Consider the following 18,645-nt stretch of genomic DNA (forward strand, 5'->3'; position numbering starts at 1 on the left):
ACCATCCTGGCTAACACGGTGAAACCCCGTCTCTACTAAAAAATACAAAAAACTAGCCGGGCGAGGTGGCGGGCGCCTGTAGTCCCAGCTACTCGGGAGGCTGAGGCAGGAGAATGGTCTAAACCCGGGAGGCGGAGCTTGCAGTGAGCTGAGATCCGGCCACTGCACCCCAGCCTGGGCGACAGAGCAAGACTCTGTCTCAAAAAAAAAAAAAAAAAAAAGAGAAAGTGTCTAAGAGGCGACCCACTAAATTCTTAAGAGGCTGGAGGTGGGCCAGGGAGGGGAGGTCTCTTATGTAATATTTTAATATCTTTTTAAACCAGAAGAATGTGTTCTTGTAGCATTCCTGTAATTAAAACTTAATGAAATAAAAGTACACCCCTCCCGCTCATATCCCTTTTGAACTCCGGCGCCGCGCCCCCCAGCCGGTGGCCCCTCGGGCAGCAGACAATGGGTGTGGATTCGCCCCAGGTCCCGCCGGCTGGGGCGGCGACGGTACACCAGTCCCCAACAGCTATTTAAATGACAAGGGCTTCCGGGCGTGTCTACGCGAGTTCCCGTCTTTCCTGGTCGTCCTCCTTGGGTTCGGGTGAAAGCGCTTGGGGGCTCAGTGGGCCATGATTCCCGAGCTGCTGCAGAACTGAAGGCGGACAGTCTCCTGCGAAATCAGGCAATGGGTGATCCATCTTGGGGGCTTCCTCCCCCTTTCTCCAATTTCTCTTCCCTGAGCCCCCAGGGACCTTGTGCTCCTCAGAAGACAGGCTAGCCCCAAAAGCCTGGGTCAAGGACCCCAGGGACGGGGCCAAGGGGAGGGCGCACCAGCAACCCGCCCGGGTGCGGCTGGCACCGAGTTCGGCTCCCTGGCCGCGGGCGTGCGCCGGGCTGGCGTTCCAAGCTGACCGCCGTTGGGGAGAGGGCACAGCGCCCCTCCTCCGTTGCGCGGGTGCCGGGTCTACGTGGGCCGCCTAGCTCTGGCCCTTTAAGAGCCCGCCCCGTTTCCCGTCACCCCGCCCCCCGGCTCGGGGAGGGGGTGCGGGGGAACCTCGGCGGGGATTGGCGCAGCGCGCGCCCCCTCCCCGGCCCCCGCGCGGTGGGAACCGGCAGCCCCGTCTAGCGCTGACGTCAGACCGTCTGCCTGCCTCCGACCGCGGTCTCGGAGCGAAACCCGATCTCCTTGGACTTGAATGAGGAGGAGGCGGCGGCGGCGGCGGCGGCGGAGGCGCTCGGCTGGGGAAAGCTAGCGGCAGAGGCTCAGCCCCGGCGGCAGCGCGCGCCCCGCTGCCAGCCCATTTTCCGGACGCCACCCGCGGGCACTGCCGACGCCCCCGGGGCTGCCGAGGGGCGGCCGGGGGGGGGCGCAGAGGAGCGCGGTCCCGCGCATTGAGCCCCGCGGCGCCCCGGGAACTTGGCGGCGACCCGAGCCCGGCGAGCCGGGGCGCACCTCCCCCGCCGCGCGCCTCCTGCATGCGGGGCCCCAGCTCCGGGCGCCGGCCGGAGCCCCCCCCGGCCGCCCCCGCGCCCCCCGCGCCCCGCGCCGCGCCGCCGCGCCGTCCATGCACCGCTTGATGGGGGTCAACAGCACCGCCGCCGCCGCCGCCGGGCAGCCCAATGTCTCCTGCACGTGCAACTGCAAACGCTCTTTGTTCCAGAGCATGGAGATCAGTGAGTGACCCCACGCCCCCCTCCCCGGAGACTCCGTCGGGGTCGGACCCTATGTCGGGGCACAGCTGCGGGCGGGGGTCCGGGCCGTGCGCGCCCCCTCGGACCGAACGCTCTGCGCCCCGGCAGCGTCCGCCGCGCCCCGGGCGCGCCCTCCCGGCTCGCGGCAGCTGGCGGCCGGCCCGGCTTTGTCCCGCGGCGCTGCGAGCCTGGCACGGCCCCCGCTGTCCGCGCCCCGCCCGCCCTGACTCGGACCCGGGGCCCAGCGGCGGCGCACGGCGCGGGAGGGCTGGTGCGGGCGGATCCGTGAAGTTTCCATTTTATTTCCCTAAGGGGCAGTCGCGATGGAGCAATTAGGCCGGCTCTTTATCAACTTTGGGCGGGGGTGGAGGGGCGTGTGAGACACTGTCTGGTCTGCGAGGTGTCTGGGGCTCCGGGCGTGTGTCTGGAGTGTTCGCGGCGCTGTGTCTCGGGCTCTGAGTGGATGTCCGTGCGTCTGTGGAGTGTGCGTGGCTGCGTGGCTCTGTCTGGGTCTTCGGCGTCTCTCGGGGTGTCTGGGGGTCTGAGTCGCGGTCTTGCCCAAAAGTGCGTGCCTCCGAGTCTTCCTGCCTCTCTCTGTGTGTCTTTCCCGTGTCCGGGCCGGGGTGCCTTTCTTGAGCGTGTGCGTCTTTCTGGGGGTCTGGTCTGGCTGGGCCGGATCTGCGGACCGTGTGTGTCCAGGTGTCTGAATCCAGGGCTCAGCGCTGGCGCGTCTGGCCCAGCGTGGATCTTGAATGTGTGTGTGTCATTGTGCCAGTGTCTGTGTCCCCGACGCACCTATAAATAGCCTCTGTCTGGACAGCTTGGTTCAGTCTGGCTGAAGCCGTGGTTACAAAGGAGTCAAAGTTTGGGGCTGTTTGTGTTTGGGACTGCCTGGCCCTAAAAGGGGTTACTGGACCAACGGTGGGGAATGGGGTTTTGAACCTTGTAGCTAACGCAGCCGCCTGTGCACCCAAAAGTTCGGATAAGTAAGTCCGAACCTCCTGCACACACAGCCCACCTAGGTGGACATTTGGCTGAGCAGGGAATTGAACCACCACCTCCCGGGTTCTGGCTTCTAGCTTCTAGCCTACACCTTGTCCCCCAGCCCATCTTTTCGGGGACCTTTTGCTTCCCAGAGCTTTCGTTTCCCCATTCCCACTCTGAAGAAGCACCCCAGGTGAAGGGGCACACAGCCCTTCCCTGCCGGGGCCAGGCTGCCCCTAGCTGGGGCCTGGAGCTGGGAAGCAGCCACCGTGGAATGAAGGCAGTGTCTGGGCAGCTCATAAGCAAGTGTCCGCAGGCGGCTGCCAGTTTGTGGCCCCTGAGCCTATACAGTGAGCTTTGAGTGGTAAAAATAACCAGGCTCGCTGGGCTTTGGCGGTGGGTCCTTCCATCCATCCACCTGGACACTCCATCCCAGCCTGGAACGGATAGCTCTCCCCCTACCCCCTCCAGCCGGCCTGCGCCAGACCAGCGAGGTGCCAGGAGGACCTGCCCAGAGCCAGCGTTTGCGGAACCGACTTGCCTTCCCAGAGGCCTTTTGTGAACTCAGGAGGCTAATGAAATGCACGAGGATGTTATGAAAATCCGTTCGCACACGTTTGGAGAGTCTTGCCTTAGATGGATTGCTGCTTCAGGGCCCTGGTTGCCTCACTTTTTGCCCTTTGTTCTGTAAAGCTGCCTTGGGGACCTCCTGCTCAAGGGGCACACATCCTTGTGTCACCCTTATTCCAAGGGCTGGGCACAGTGCAGCATTTTACTCTTGTCTCTCTTTATGGTTCAGGACTTTAAAAAAAAAAAAAAAAAAAAAAACAAGCATAGTTCTTATTTCTGTTCTCTCTTAGGCTCTTCAGTCCTTCATGATGTTTTTGAACTGACATAAAGGCCTCTTGCTAAATGCCTTGCTGCCACCCTCTGCACTTTGCCCGACCGCCCCTGGCAGCCTTTAAGTGAGTAAGACCCTTGGGGTTAATACCTGGAACCCTGGCTGGTTCCAGCTGGCCCCTGGGTGCCCCAGTTAGTCCTGTGTTCTGTGTATACACAGCCCCCTACTTATTGAAAGAAAGCTGCAAGGCGCCAGGGAACCAACCAGTCTTTAAAATGCAGGTATACTGTAACTGTTTTCATCAGATTTCCCTGAAGGACTAGGGTGAGGAAGTAGTCAGGCCTGGTGTCTCCTGGAGTTTCTTTATACCAAAAGATAGGAAGGAAGCGAGGGGAGGAAAAAAGAAAGGAAAAAAGCTATTACTTGGTTTTTCTTTTAACTAGTAGTGGCTGCTGTTTTTCACCTAGTACATGCTGGGGGTTGTTTGCAACTTGAACTTGATGGATGGTTTGGAATTGGGCTTTGAGGCAGTGTCCACGTGGCTCCTATCCTGTAAGATACCTTGCTAGGTCCTTAAGCCATGATGGGCCTCACTCTCCTCATCTGAAGAATGAGACCGTGATGGATGAAATCTAAAATTCTATAGTCTTTCAAGATAGGTTCTCTGCCCTGCTGAGCCTGGCTGGAGGTCAGTGGGCTGGACCCGGCTTCCCACCCACTGCCGATTCCCCTGTGTGGTCTTCAGCTACCCCAAATTTCAGACCTGAGAGGAGCCTGCGCAAGCTCGGGGTTCACATCCCTGGCTTATAGATGAGGAAACCCCACTGTGGAAAGTTTTGCCCAAGGTCCAAAACCCACACCAGCCCCAGGCCAGGGTGGTTTCTCTTGGACTGCACACCCGCACGCCTCTTGAATTTGGAACTTGGGCCCCAGGGCAGGTCCTCCTTGAAATTGGGGGCTGGAGGAAATGGTCAGAGCCCCTTCATGTCTGCTCTCAGGATGTTGAATGGAGTGGGCTTGACTGTAACAGGATACTCCTGGGGCCCCATTTTTTCTGAGAGTCAAGGGATGAGGTTGCTGTCTGGTGGCAATTCAGTGTTCCCAAAACATACCCGTGGGAAAACCCTTTCTTTTAAAAAGCCAGGGGTCCTGGGATTAAAAGCAGGCAGCACGAGTGACAGCCTAACAGATGACAGCCTGGAGCTTGACGCGGCTACTTTTGAGGAAAGGACTCCTGGCACCCGGTTTTCCTGGCAACCTCATCTACCTCATTTCAGTTCAGCTGCGTCTCGGAGAGGACCCCCTGGTCTTTCTCCTCTGGCTGTTATCTCAAATTTGGGGCCCAGATGGATGCTAAGTTGTCTCTCTTGGGAAAAGACTGAACCTGGGGCCATCCGGTGTCTGCTCAGGCGGGAGGCATTTCCTGAGGGTCCTGGGAGGTGCCCCTGCCCTGGGCCCATCTCTGGTAGTATCTACAGTGACAGCTGTCTTTTTAACACCACCCACTGGCCAGAGTCACCGAGCCTCTGATTCCTCTTCTCCAGCCTGTTCCAAACAAATATGAGAAAATATCAGAAACTCACAGGACACCCAGGTTTCCCTGGGTTTGCCTGGCACATGCTGTTTTGACACTTGCTTGAATCAAGTGAGGGTATAGAGACAGTGCCTTGGCACTGTGACATTCTGAGCCCAGTAATTCTTTGTTGGGAGGCAGGAAAGGCCGTCCTGTGCTCTGTAAGGTGTTAGCAGCACCCCTGGCCTCTGCCCACTAGATACCAGCACCCCTCTCCCAGGTTCGACAGCCAGAAATGTCTCCAGACATGGTCAAATGCCCCTTACTGAGACCACTGTTTAATCAATTAGTGGTTTCTCCTAAGGGGCTTGAGGGCCAGAGGGCAGCATCGGCGTTGCCAGGAGACCCTCAGTTCCCATCAGACGTCCATCCCTGTGAAGGCCTGTGGCCACTCCGCAACCACTCATCCACTCAGCTTTACTGAGTGCCCGTTGTGTGCCATGAAGCAAAGACAGGGGCTTGCTCTTGAGATGAAGTTTTCCCGTTTTCATCTTGGATTTGCGTTTCTAAGGAGAGACCCCGGCGTTAGTGAAAGCTGATGTTTTGGATCGGGGTTAAAATACAGACGTCTAACACCAGCTGTTCTCCCCTGTGGGCCCGCTAAACCCTGGGACTTTTCACCCGCAGGTTTTCTGACTGTCTGGGTTTTAGGTTGTGGTGTACTAAGGGAGTTATTAAGGGAGTTGAGTTCTGTGACCCGAGTCTTAGGTCAGACAGTTGGCCGCAGCTTCCCAGGAGGTCTGGGTTAAGCCAGCTACACTGCCCAGTGTGACCCAGGGTCGAGGTGAGTTTAGCGTTTGTCAAGGCACAGAATAACTAATTGTTCCTGTACAAACACACACACGCCTGTGAGTGGGTGCTTGCATGCGCACACGTGCAGACACACACACGTGCACACACACATTCCTACACAGGCACGCACAGCTTCTACTCCTGTCGGTCTTTCCTGCCCTCTTCTCTTTGGGTTGGGAATGGTTAAAACTTCTGACCACGTAAGAAGGGGGAAGAGTGCACGTTCTCCCCTGTAAGTGGTGCAAACGTATGCACTCTGTCCGAAAAAGAAGGAAAGTGGAGCCGTGTGTGCTGCTGCCCAGGAGAAGTGAGGCTGTCGGGAGGTCCGTGGAGGCTGGAAGCGTCTACAGCAGAGCTGCCTCCCTCAGGAGCCCCAAGGCAGCCTCCATGCTGCAAGATGCACCCGCCACCAGATTGCCCCAGAGCCACGGGGTCAGGTGTTCCCACATGCCTACCCCCACCATCTCCACTCCCAACTTGGCCCAGGGCCAGGGAGTTTAAATGTTTATAGTCCGGTCAATAGTTTAAAAGCCAGAAAATGTTCAGAGGAGGGTGCTGGTGGCAGGGTCCAAACCTGAGGATTGGTGTGGCCTTCTCGCTTCAGGTGTTCGCATCCAGAGACCAAGTTCACAGGCACCCCGGGGTCTGGGATCCTGCCCAAAGAGAGGGAACTCTTACACGGTGAATTTCGGAGGCTGTGCTGCTGCCAGCCTCGGGTTCTGTATGGTGCACATGCTGAGAGAAGGAGATTGAAGCCGAGGGCCCATTTTTTGCTTTTTACAAAGTGTTGCGTAACGCACGCATGGTTGGGGCACGTGCAGGAGCTGTGCGGGAGGCGGACCTGCTCCTCATGCACCCTCTGGAGTGACGAGGATGGTACCATGCCATGCCAGGGGCTCCCCGAGGCTGGGGGAGCATGGCTCAGGGAAGCAAACTCAGTTGTCTTTGGGGTGGGCTCCAGGGAACTGGGGGCAAGAGTCCAGTTTAAAGGCACTGTGACCAATGCTCAGCCCACCATTGCCACGTGGGCCCTGAGTGGCCAGATCTTTCCATTCCAGGGCAGCTGAATGGTTAGATTTTGACATAAAACTCCTGGGTTTTAAGTGTGGCAGTTCCTTTTGTCTCCCCTGTCACCAAGAAGCCCCACAGAACCTGCTGGCAGACCCCATCTGTCCCATCAAGTGACCTGCCCTGCTGTGGGTGGGTTAGGAGTGTGACTGAGGGCCAGAGGGATGGAGATGTCAAAACTTGCTGGTCCCATCCCCTTTGTGCTCCCCTTCACTGTCACCTGATAGGTCTGTAAAGTGGGGTGATAATGGCCCCTGTGCTGAGGGTGCCGAGAGATTCTGGCTGTGTGTGGCCTGGTGTCTGGCGCAGCTGTGTGTTCGTGGAGGTGGGCGGTGGTGGGGCGGATTGGACTCGATGGTCCTTTCTGCCTGGTTCCCTAGCGGTCACTCTCTAACAGAGTGCCTAGTGATGAGAAGGCCTTCACCAGAAAAAGGTTTCCCACCCTCGGACTGGCTGGGAAGGTTGGAATCAACAGGCCCATCTGGGGCCCATGGCCTTGAACATGGAGGTAATTGACTATCTGTGTAATACTCCTTGTCCTTACCAGGTCCACTGCAAACCTGGCTGGCAACGACCCCAGCTTGCCTGTTTCCGGCCCAGGAAGCCCCAGACAGTCTCTTCAGGCCTGCCAGCAGGGTTCCCTTAATCCACTGCCAGGCTTGGTGGACAGAGGCTGGAAGAGGGGGTACAAGGCAAGGCACAAAACAGTAGCTTCTGATGGTTTGGGGCTTCCCTTTTTGAGAATCAATTGAAATTTTTAACAGGTGAGCGTATGAGAGGCAAACCATTGAAAGAAAGGCCCTGATCTCCCCTACCCCCATTGACAGGTGCAGCAGCGGGAGGGCCGGGGAGGGGCCGGTCTTCAGTTTCACTTCTGCTCCAAGCACTCCTTCCTGCCTGCTCCCCAGGGTGGGCTGCACCCCTTTGCGAAGCTGTGATAGTGCCAAGTACTGACAGTCAACCTCGTTTTCCCGTTGGATGACACTACAAAGCCAAACCTTGACACCTCAGGGGTCTCGTCAGGGTCTTGTCAGGCACTGGCAGAACTGCTGGTCACCAAACTGGGAAAAATCCCAGAATGACTTACCAGCCAGGGCAGGGGCTTCAGCACCCTGGGGTGGACCTGGAAGAGCTTGGGGCATCCCCAAGCTATCCGAGAGCCACAGAATGGCTTCTCTTTTCTGTTCCCCGGGTGACTGATGGATTTTTGTGCTTCTGCTTTTTTTCCTAGCTGAATGTGAAGAGATTATTATGTGCCAGGTATTAGTGAAGCATTTTTCTCAGTGTTCAAAACAACCCTGAGAGAGCTATTGCACCAATTTGCGAATACAAAAATGGGATCAGAGAGGGTAAGATACTTGCTCGAGGTCACACAGCCAGGAACTGATGCTCCATTGGGACTCAAACCCAAGCTCCCTGACCTTGCAGCCCACATTCCCAGGCTTTCTTTTCCACCACATCGACCTCCTGAGCTCCAGGGCCTTCTTTGCAAGACTGGCCATTGCAGTGGTATTTTAGGCTCCCAACAGTGCAAGCCCATATTGGACCATTTGTTAGGGAAGAACACATAAGAATTGGCCACCTCTCAGAGCAATTGGGTCCATTCTACTCTGGCAAGACACTGGCTGACATTCATTGGAAATGCCTCCCCAAAACACACGTGCCTTGCCAGACTGTGTGAGGAGCCGGTGTCTCTGTCTCCAGCTCCTCTGTGCATCTCTGACATACCAGCACCGACAGATGTCGTGGCAGGGGTTTAGGGAGTAGCTGGGGAATGTTCCCAGGGAATCAAATGTAGGCTTGATAGGGGACATCACTAGACACAGCCTCCGCAGGGGCTCGGCGTTCAGCACCATTTGCCACGCACCTCTGACCTCCTGTGCTGTTCCCAGGGCCGCAGAATGTCAGGGAACGACACAGATGAATTCCTGCCCTCTGCAAGCTGCCGCTCTTGTAGGGAGACAGGTGAAAGAACACGAGTCATTTCAGAAGGGTAGCTGAGAGGCCACACTCAGGGGCACCTTCAGGGCCTCGCCTAGGGAGACCCCCAGCCTGGTGTCCTATTTGGGGCCCACAAGCACCCTGGTCTTCCTCCTGTCACACCTGTCATGGCAGTAATCCAATTTTTGTGTCATTAGCTGTGCCATGTCTGCTTTCCCCCCAGGCACCAAGCACAGAGTGGTTGTTGGTTGTGTCCTGAACCTGGTAGGAGTCTAATATGCATTGGATGAAGGGAGGAAGTGGGCAGGCGAACTTGCAAGAGATTCCAGATTCTTGTGTTCAAGATACAGGCTTTGAAGACCTTCATTTCGGGGGTGAGCGTGGTATCCTCCTGAGCCTCCAGTTGACCCTCTGTGAAGTGGAAGGAAGAATGACATCTGTTTTATGGGGTTGTCAAGACTGTTACCTGAAAAGCACCTCTGGCACAAAATGTGATTTTTAATGCTCCAAAGTTTCCACTATTTGGGGCAGGAAGCTGTGCCTGAGTTTCATACCTGCCCTCTCTCGTAGAGCTAAGGGACAGGTACAGAAGTCAATGCGCACCCACCTCCCCTGCACCTGCTTCAGTTGTCCTGTGTGGCCAAGGTTTCACAAGTGATGGCTTTAGTTCTACAAAGGCCATCAAATGGCAAAAATGCATTGCCAGGGCTTGCTGCAAGCCCCCAGAAGGAGAATTCCTAGCGTGGTTCTTCTTGGCACACACTTGCTGCAGACTGGGAGTGTCCTGGGGTTAATATCCTCCTCATGGAGGAAGGTGGAGTTTGCTCAGAGGTGATGTTGAGATGCCACACGTTGAACCAAGCTAAGCAGCTATTATGACTCAACTTCGGCGGTATCAGGTGGTGATCAGCTATTCCTAGTGCTCCAGCACATTCTAGTATGTATTTGTTGTTAATGGGGATGGGGGTAGGAAGAAAGGTGGCTTGGAATCAGTCCCTGCCATAAACTAATAAGGAGTCAGAAAGGTTAGAAGTATAGTCTGATTTTCTTCTTTTTTTTTTAATTTTTTTATGTCTTTTATTTATTTATTTATTTTTATTTTTATTTACTTATTTTTTTTTGAAATGGAGTTTCGCTCTGTTGCCCAGGCTGGAGTGCAGTGGTGTGATCTCAGCTTACTGCAACCTCTACCTCCCGGGTTCAAGTGATTCTCCTGCCTCAGCCTCCCAAGTAGCTGGGACTACAGGCGTGAGTCATCACACTTGGCTAATTTTTTGTATTTTTAGTAGAGACAGGGTTTTGCCATGCTGGCCAGGCTGGTCTCAAACTCCTGACCTCGGGTGATCTGCCCACCTCGGCCTCCCAAGGTGCTGAGATGACAGGTGTGAGCCACCATGCCAGGCCCCTTTTTTGATGTCTTTTAACTAAAATCTTTTGTGATTGTTTCAGTGGGCTTGGGAAATGGCTCTATGGCAGGAAAGAGAGTTTTAATTATTGGTAGCAAGTTGAAAATCCCCACTGGCTCGGGGATCTGGATGGTGGATAAAGGTTGATTGTGACCTCCACAAACCAACTCTTCACCATCAGCAAAAAACACCTCCCAATCCTCCTTGGCAGTGGTGCTAGGCTCCCCCCAGGCTGGACGGCCACAGCCAGAACCAGCTAGCGGTCGTGCAGTTTCGAGATGCCACTTTGCCTTTTAAGCCCTAAGAAACCGTCCTATATCCTTTGCCCCCCAATATAGGCTTTTGGAGTTTCAGGGGAGGTGGCTGTGCCGTGTGCTTATTTGTATTGATAGAAGTTGCACGATCTTGACACCAAATAGATCAATAAACATTTTGACGGTGGAAGCAGAATTATTGTGTGCCTCAGTTTCCCTGTTCCCCAGAACATGTTCTGTAAAGCGTGGGCCTGTGGTGGGGTCTGTCAGTGGCAGCTGTCAGCCTCTATTGTCATTGGCAGGTTGTCATGGATTCCCAGTATGCAGGTCGCATCAGCATCAGGAGTGGAAGAGTCTCTGCTGGTCCTTAAGGTCTCCAGGAGGGGCCGGTTCCATCGCTGGCTTTGGGAGCATGAAAGTGACAAATCCAGCCCTGAATTTGTCTGAGTGTTAGTGGTTAAGAATATAAAAAGGTGTGTTTTCGTATTTAGAGCCACGTATCTTCAAGTATATACAGTATACATTTGCATTTTATGTATGATAGATGTAAAACATGGACTGTCAAAACATGTGAGTTCCAACCGCCGAGGCTGGGAGGCTTCTCTGAGGTCCCTTGTTGGAGTCCACCATGGGCATCCCACCTCCCACAGGTGTGTCACAGGGCAAGCTCAGGTGAGTCTGACCTTCTCCCTGCTTTGCCCTGGGTTCCCCCAGGCAGGTGAAATCAGATTTTCCAGGCTGTGTCCTCAGCAGCAAGAGAAGTGGGAAGTTGAATCAGTTTTCAGAAATGTTGAGCAAATGCAAACTGCTCTTTCCCCCAAGAGGTTTTCAGCACCAGTGGTCGCAGGTGCCTGGTTGCCCCTCTGCTCATCTAGACCAGATCCCGAGAGACTACCCTGCACCCCACACGCCTTGCTCAGCCTGTGGGGCAGTCCTGGCACCTGGTAGTTGCGCAGGGAGAGAGACTGTGGCAGGGTCCAGGGGCTTTTTAACACAGCTGAGCCTCTTTCTAGATGTGGAGTCTTTGGTCAGCTCCTTACGCTCCCTGATCTTGGCTGCCTCATTTATAAACCAGGATATATAATTGCTGCACAGAGGTGATTAAATAAATTGTCTTTTAAGCACCTATCGCAGGGCTGATTCTTAGTAGATACTCAATAAATGGCCACGAGGGTGTTGGTGCTGATGGTAAGTAGGGATTGGTGGTAAGCGGGCCAGCTGCCCGAGAGTGTGAGTTGAGTGGAGCTCAGGTTGGCTCCCTCTTGCATCAAGCTGCCCACTAGACTTGCACATCCCTGATATGGGTGACACCCACAGACTGCACAAGCTGTCCCGTAAGGTTCAGATGCCCAGACAACAAGATTCGGTTTGAGCCCGTGGGGTGATTCATCCCAGAGGCCACACTTCCTTTAGGGAGGCTCAGAATTTGCATGGGGCCACAGCAAACGCCTTTCTTCATTCCCCTGAGTTATGCAGCAGGTAACAGAACTTCGATCTGAAACACTTCGTGGATGTCAGTTGAGAGATGGCGTGAGAGTTTGATTATGGTCAGTGATGTGCTTCAGACTCCCAGAGAAGGGAGAATCTTGATGTCCTCTTACGGCTGCTACATTTAAGGAATAAAAAATAAAAGTTAATACAGAGACTTTTGCCAAGTCTGTGTGTGTGTATATCTATATGTACGTGCTCACGTCTTAGGATTTCTGCAAGGTCCGGAACAGCTTTTTCCAGAAGAAGGTGGAAAGTGAAGCCAGGAAACTTCGCGCAGGTCTGGGAACCCTGCAGGAACTTGGTGCCTGCCCCGCCTGTTCCGCAGATTCCCCTCACCGGGCTGAGCTGATGTCTGTAGCTGGCCAGAGCTCTAATTGCCTTCCTAAAGACAATTTAGTCGGTAATAATTCTATAAACCTCTGAATCAACTTTGCGCAAACACCCTGAGTAATTTCTTTGTTCTTTTCTTTCTACTTTGTAATTGGTGTCTGTAAAAGCCAAAGGTTTGGTCTTGCGGAAGGCGTGATTCATTTATTGGTGTCTGTGCCTCCTCGTTATTGAGTCATTTCAGATGCCATCTCAGTGAGCCAGGGCTGATTCATATGGGGCTGAGCTTAGAAGCCAATAGGGTCACGGCCATAGGAGGAAACTGGTTTTCTAATCTATTTATGATAGGGGAGAAGGAGGCGGGTGTATTGAAATGATGGAGAGGGTGTCATTACATGGGTGAATATAACCGATGAAATAACACCAACCAGCTTTTAAACACCACTCCATTTGCTGCTGTTGATTGTTAGGATAGATCGCAGCTCAATGCACTCCTATCTCGGGTGTATCTCTGCCTGTGTTTATGGATCTTGATCTCTGAGCAGGCTGACACGGGAGGGATACCCCCGCCAAACCTGGAGGGACGTTTCAAGTCATAAGCCACAGATGCAGAGAATGTTGCCTCTTTAAAAAATGTATCAGCTGGACCTACCATGAAACACATGTTTAAATGTTTAGGCTCACGTGTAAGGGAGCCTCTGCCCCATTTCCCACTCATTTCTCCAACAGTGACAATTATTAGATGTTTGCGGTTGTTAGTTCTTTGCATTATTCTCCAAACTGTGAACTTACACATGGTGCCACTTATTTTGCCTGATTTTATTAGTTGCTTTGGCCCTGAATTGTCACTGTCCTCCCATCTAGAGGGTAATCAGAGTTGCTTGCCACATGGCCCAGAGGTGTAATTATGAGTCCAAATTCCAACTGTCCATATAAATCTAGGCTCTGCCTGCAAGGGGAATATTTCTTCCTGCCGTGCTTTCCTCTGGTTTGTTCCCCATCTGCATAGCTGCACTGCATCCTCCACTCTGCATCGGGGAACAAAGGCCTGTCTCAGGTAGTTTTGAATATCCAGCTCCTAGCCCAGGACCAAGTGCAAAGCATTCCATTGGTGTCTGTCTAGCTTCTGGCTGGATGGCTATGAGAAAGTTCACTGGAGGAGAAATTTGCCAGTAACCCTGTAGAATCCAGCCAGTATTTATTGAGCTGTCTGGTGACTTTCAAAGTATAGATGAGGGATGTTGAGTGCACGGCGTTCGATCGGCATCCCCCATTTGCTGCCCATAGCAGACATTGCTAATCAATTGCACCCTCCATCCTTGCTGGGCTCAGATCCTCACCGAGGTGGTACTGCCAGTGTCTGCTCCCAGTCGGGGTTCAGAGAGGGCTCAAGTGATGACACCTGTTGGCCATCGGGATGTGGATGATCCTTATGGAGGAAACTGGAAGTTGTGCGGACAAACGGCTGACTAAAAGACTAGTGGGGGCGGCAGAAATCCTGGTGCATGCAGCCACCAGGACCAACTCCCATCTGCTCCTCCTTGTCACCCTGTGTGAGTCCCAAGGCAGTTCCTTCCATGAGTTCTACGGACATTCCCCACCTGTGGATGGCTTAGCCCCACACTTCAGCTGCCATGTAGCGGGGACCTTCCAGCACTTTAGTGAAGCAGCATCCAAGTGTGACTCCAAGAGCAAGGCTCCCCAAAGAGCATGACTGCCCGGAGTAAGCGTTATCCTTGGTTCCTTGACAGTATGTTATTTTTCTTTTTTAAAAATCAAGGGTGAAAACGGAAATATGCACAGAGGCCTCCATTTTCTCTTGCCAGCCTTTCTACACAAAAGTCTTGAGCTCTGCTCTTCGAGGCATTCCCTTTCACTCTAGTGAGAATGAGCTCTGGATCCTTTTCCCAGAATAGACTCGGGGGGGAATTGAGGGTGGGGTTCAGGAACAAAAACAAGAAAGGGGAGAATCTGGGAAGCAGTTAGTATTTAGGGAATGAACCTGACACCCAACAACTTTATCTCCTTGATTGTTTTTCTGAGTTCTTGCCTGTGACATCGTGGCGTTTTGAACCCTAGTGATTCCTACTGACAGTGGCTCAGGTGCTCACTGAGCACTTTGCACACTCTGTCTCATTCATCCTCATGGCAACCCCGTCGCGTGGAGGAGGAGGAGCTGAGTCATTTGCCAGGGATCGCCCAGCACACCACAGAGCAGGGTTTGAACTTGGGCTGCAGTGTCTTGGCACAGAATGGGAGGGAGAGTCACAGAGAAGCAGGACCACTGGCCAGCCCATGGTCAAAGGGGAAAGTTCTGGACACAAGGTTTTCCTGGCATTCCTGGAGCCCCAGGGGCGCCCAGGCTCATACCTCTTTCTTCCTGAAGCCTGTGCCTCACTCGGCTAGGCAGGGATGAGCCCACCTTCCCCTGAGCCTCAGAACCGCGTGTCACTTGGTTTAAGGGATGGGCTGATTGGGGGCCTCTGCTGCTTCCTCCTCTCCTCCCATCCTCCACACACTTCCCTCCTTAGAAGGGTACCTACAGTGATCCCTTGGGCTCAGAGCGGGAGGGAGCAGAAATTGTCGGTAGCAGGTTGCAGCTGAAGGGAGAAAGTGGTCCCTGTGACCAGTGGGGTGCTTGGGCAGGATCTGAGCTCCCCAGGAGGGGTGAGGAGAGAGTCCAGAGAACATCTGGACTGGAGGGACCCTCTCTAGCCTTCTTCAAAATGTGGTAGTTCTCAGTCCTGGCCGCATATTAACACCACCTGAGGGGCTGTGGCGGCACCCCAGACCCACTACCTCTGGGATGGGGCCTGGCCAGCTGGGTTTCCTAAAACCCCCCAGGTAATCGCAGGGTGTGGCAGAGTCAAGCCCGCTGAGCTGCCCCCAGCCCCAAGCTTGCAGATGGGTAAGTTGAGGTCTGGTGATGGGGAGGAGGAAACTCAGGCCACTTTTCAGCCACAAAATCCTTCTGGTGCTAATCAGAGGAGTACTGCTAGGCCAGGCACGGTGGCTCACGCCTGTAATTCTAGTACTTTGGGATACAGGTTTTCACCATGTTGGCCAGGTTGGTCTTGAACTTCTGACCTCAAGTGATCTTCCCGTTTCAGCCTCCCAAAGATTACAGGCCACGGCGCCCGGCCAGGCCTGCAGTTTTAAGCAGGGCAGACGGATTGTGAAAGGGCCAAGCTGGGCTGGAGGTCTGATTCTCTAGCGGTGAAATGCCAGGTGCCTCTGTGGGGAAAACATTTTGTAACCTGAATCTGGGCCCATAACGGGTACCAGAGACCTGGGCGTCTGTCCTAGCCCCGGCCAGGGGGCCCAGGGTAGTGGCAGAGCCTTGGAGACTGGACAGACTCCAGCAGCTCTGGGGCTGGGTCAGCCCATCAGCCACTGATGCCAGCCCCGCTGGGCTCCAGCCCAGAGCCACCGCCTGCCGGCCTCACCTGGCCTGCATTCCTTTGTAGGGAACGAGGATGTGGGTGACCCCAGACGGGTATGAATCATGTCTTGGGGAGGTGGTTACTCAGAGGCGGCGAACACCGAGGCTGCCTTCCTCCCAGACAGCGTGGACCTCAGCGTGGAGCTTCGTGTCCTGGGCTTGGGGCATGGCTGCTGAGGGGGTATTGGAAGAGCCTCGTTGGAGTGAGATGGGCTGACAGGCAGTGGTTCCTCTGCTCTCCACTCTAGCATGCTCTGAAGAAGAAAAAGAAAAGAGCAGTGTGGCTGTGGCACTGGGATGCCAGGTCAGTCACGGCAGCCTCACTTACCAGCTTTGTGGCTCTCAGGCCTGTTTTTCATCTAGAGACAGAAGTGCTGGGAAGCAGTCCTGACTTCCTTCTGTTGTGAGGGCAACATGGACTCCCGTACCCTTATTTCCCGAGTGCCTACCACGTGCCAGGCACAGCACCATATGCAACCCTGCAAGAGTTACTAGACCTGTCTTACATGGCGCTACATGCAACCCTCCAAGAGCTACTAGACCTGTTTTACAGATCAGGAGACTGAGGCTCAGAGGGCAGAAGTCAATTGCCCAAGGGTGCATGACTCATAATTGGCTCTGCTGGATGTGGAACCCGTTGCACCCACCTGTGTCCTAGCCACCCTCCCATGTCAGTTCTAAGAAATCAACAAACACAAAGCAAACGGTAGCCCATGAGAAAATTGGAGATGGCATGTGGATGGGCATTTAAAATTTAATAGTTCCATACTCACGTGAATGTATGTTAGGAAAAATATAACAAGCACATTGTCGATTTCATGAGTATTATTGCTTAAGATCGGGTTAAGTAATAAGTAAATCAATTGAATATTTTCTTTCAGTTGAAAAGAAAAATATTGAAGAATTTTAATTCCTTTAATGGGGTACTTGGGTATGGCAAAAATCAAGAAGGCTGAGAGTGTCATCTGGGAGCTGTGTCCCAAGCCCCTCGTGGGTCTTTAATCAGCAGTTACAGATCCGCTGCTCCTCCTGCAGGATGGAAGCACTTTGTTCTTTGGCCTTTGGAGGTCACCCAGCTATGTGAAGGTCAGGGGCAACTCGATTCTAATGAGATCAAGGTCACAGGGTCATGTTGCCCTCAGGAAAGTGGTAGATGGAGTTCTGTGGCCCTGCTGCAGGGCTGGGAGGTGGAGAGGTGTGGATGGAGAAGGACCTCTTGTCCTCACCTGCAGAGAAAGCTCAGAGATGCTCCCAGCTGGTGATGGGACTCCAGCCTGAATCTCAGCCTGCTGGTGATGATGGACAGGCCAGCACTTCCCTGGGTACTTCTTTGGTGCGCCGTCACCACCCAACACCTCACAAGGCTTGCAGAAGAGCCTGCTGAGACTCAAAGAGTGTCTGTATCCTGCCCCAGGTCACAGCTGTGTGGCATCCTGATCTCTGTGTATTTTTAACCAAGATCTCAGCGTTCTCTTTTTGTAATGGAAAAAAAAACAAAAAACGAAAAACTCCATAATTTAATTGTTTCACAATGTCTGAAATGGGTGGATATTCTGCAGAATAGGTCCGTGACTTATTATCTAGCCTCCTCCTGTACCTTTTTAGCTCTGGAGAGAGGGAAAGACAATTGGAAGCAAGTGAAGAAAAGGGCTCAGGTGTGTCCCAGCCCCAGGCCTTGCAAATACACCTGCTGTGTGCTGGCCCCCACCTTCACCCAGTTACTGCTAGGAAAAGTCCCGGGGCGGGGAGGTGTTGGGGAGGTTCTGCTGCCTGTCTGGCTTGCGGTTTGGCAGACCTTCCTGGACGCAGGTCTCAGATCCTGGGCTTGGGTCTCATCCTACAAGAACTAGGGGGAAAGGTCGAGGAGGCAGCTCCCGAGCCCACTGGCTCTGACTTGTGTGGGGCAGGGAGGGCACCTGGCACTCTGTGCCTGCTCTCTCTGCTCATCCTGTGGGCCTGCCTCCTACCTGACTACCTGTCTAGGAATTTTTATTGCAGCCCACAGAGGCACTGCAGGTCGGCTGGAATGTGAGATCCTGGCCCTGGGAGGCGTGGGGTAGGCGGGCTTCAGACACAGCTCCTGGCTGCTGGGCAGGGACGCGGAGCGTCCTGGCCTCCTCACAGCATAAGCGTGGACATCGTGGTTTTGCCGCCTCGGGACTTGTCTGGGTTTTGCCATGTTTCCTTATGCCCTGATTCTGCCAGGTTAATTCTGATGAGGTTTTGGTTTGACCACTTCCTGGGACACCTTGACCCAGAACAGGGATTGAGATAAACAGTTGATTATGATGAGTCGTGAAAGCCGGAAAATAGTCCTAATACCAGCAGCACTTAGGCAGCCCCCCTGTGCCCTGAGACATTGCTGAGTGCTGTCCTATAGTACAGAATCCTCCCACTTAGCCTGGCCAGGATCTCTGCCTTTTCTCTCCACAATGAAGAGTATCGAGGCAAGAGGAGGTGGACGGAGATTGCTCAGGCTCCAGGTGACCATGGCTTCCACAGGCCGCCCTGCCAGTGGCACCCGCTGGCATGGGGTGGGACAGCCACTTGGCCTCCTCTGCATCTGACAGCCTCAGCCCTCAAGGAATTAAATCCTCCTGGGGCCAAAAGTGGCCATGCTTGTGACCCCCCAGCCACAGGCCAGGTACAGACCTGGGCCCTTGGAAGGAGCAGTGGCCTGGCAGGGAGGGGCTTCAGGGGACCGGGCTCAGGAGTACTGGGTACCCTGGTCATGAGGTGGGAGCTTCAGTCCCCTGTCCCAGCCGCCCTGTGAGTTCCTGCCACCAGCCCTGACAGCCTATTGCTTACCTGCCCCCATGACTCTTCCCACACCTGGTGGGCTGTGC

General features: G+C 54.2%; 1 protein-coding gene across 2 annotated transcripts in view; it reads left to right on the plus strand.

Moving 5' to 3' along the window:
- Positions 1 to 558: 558 nt before the first annotated feature.
- Positions 559 to 18,645, plus strand: part of LOC105470598 (prostate transmembrane protein, androgen induced 1) — a 62,294-nt gene continuing 44,207 nt past the window's right edge. Inside the window, exon 1 of one of the 2 annotated variants that reach the window (XM_011722750.2) lies at positions 559 to 677. In XM_011722750.2, coding sequence (XP_011721052.2) covers positions 674 to 677 — 4 coding nt within the window. In that variant the 5' untranslated portion in view covers positions 559 to 673. Of the gene's footprint in view, positions 678 to 1,098; positions 1,663 to 18,645 lie in introns of those variants that run through there. The other variant, XM_011722749.2, reaches the window with a different exon arrangement.

This window comes from Macaca nemestrina, chromosome 15 (genome assembly GCF_043159975.1).
Source record: "Macaca nemestrina isolate mMacNem1 chromosome 15, mMacNem.hap1, whole genome shotgun sequence".
In the NCBI taxonomy this organism is placed as follows: domain Eukaryota; kingdom Metazoa; phylum Chordata; class Mammalia; order Primates; family Cercopithecidae; genus Macaca; species Macaca nemestrina.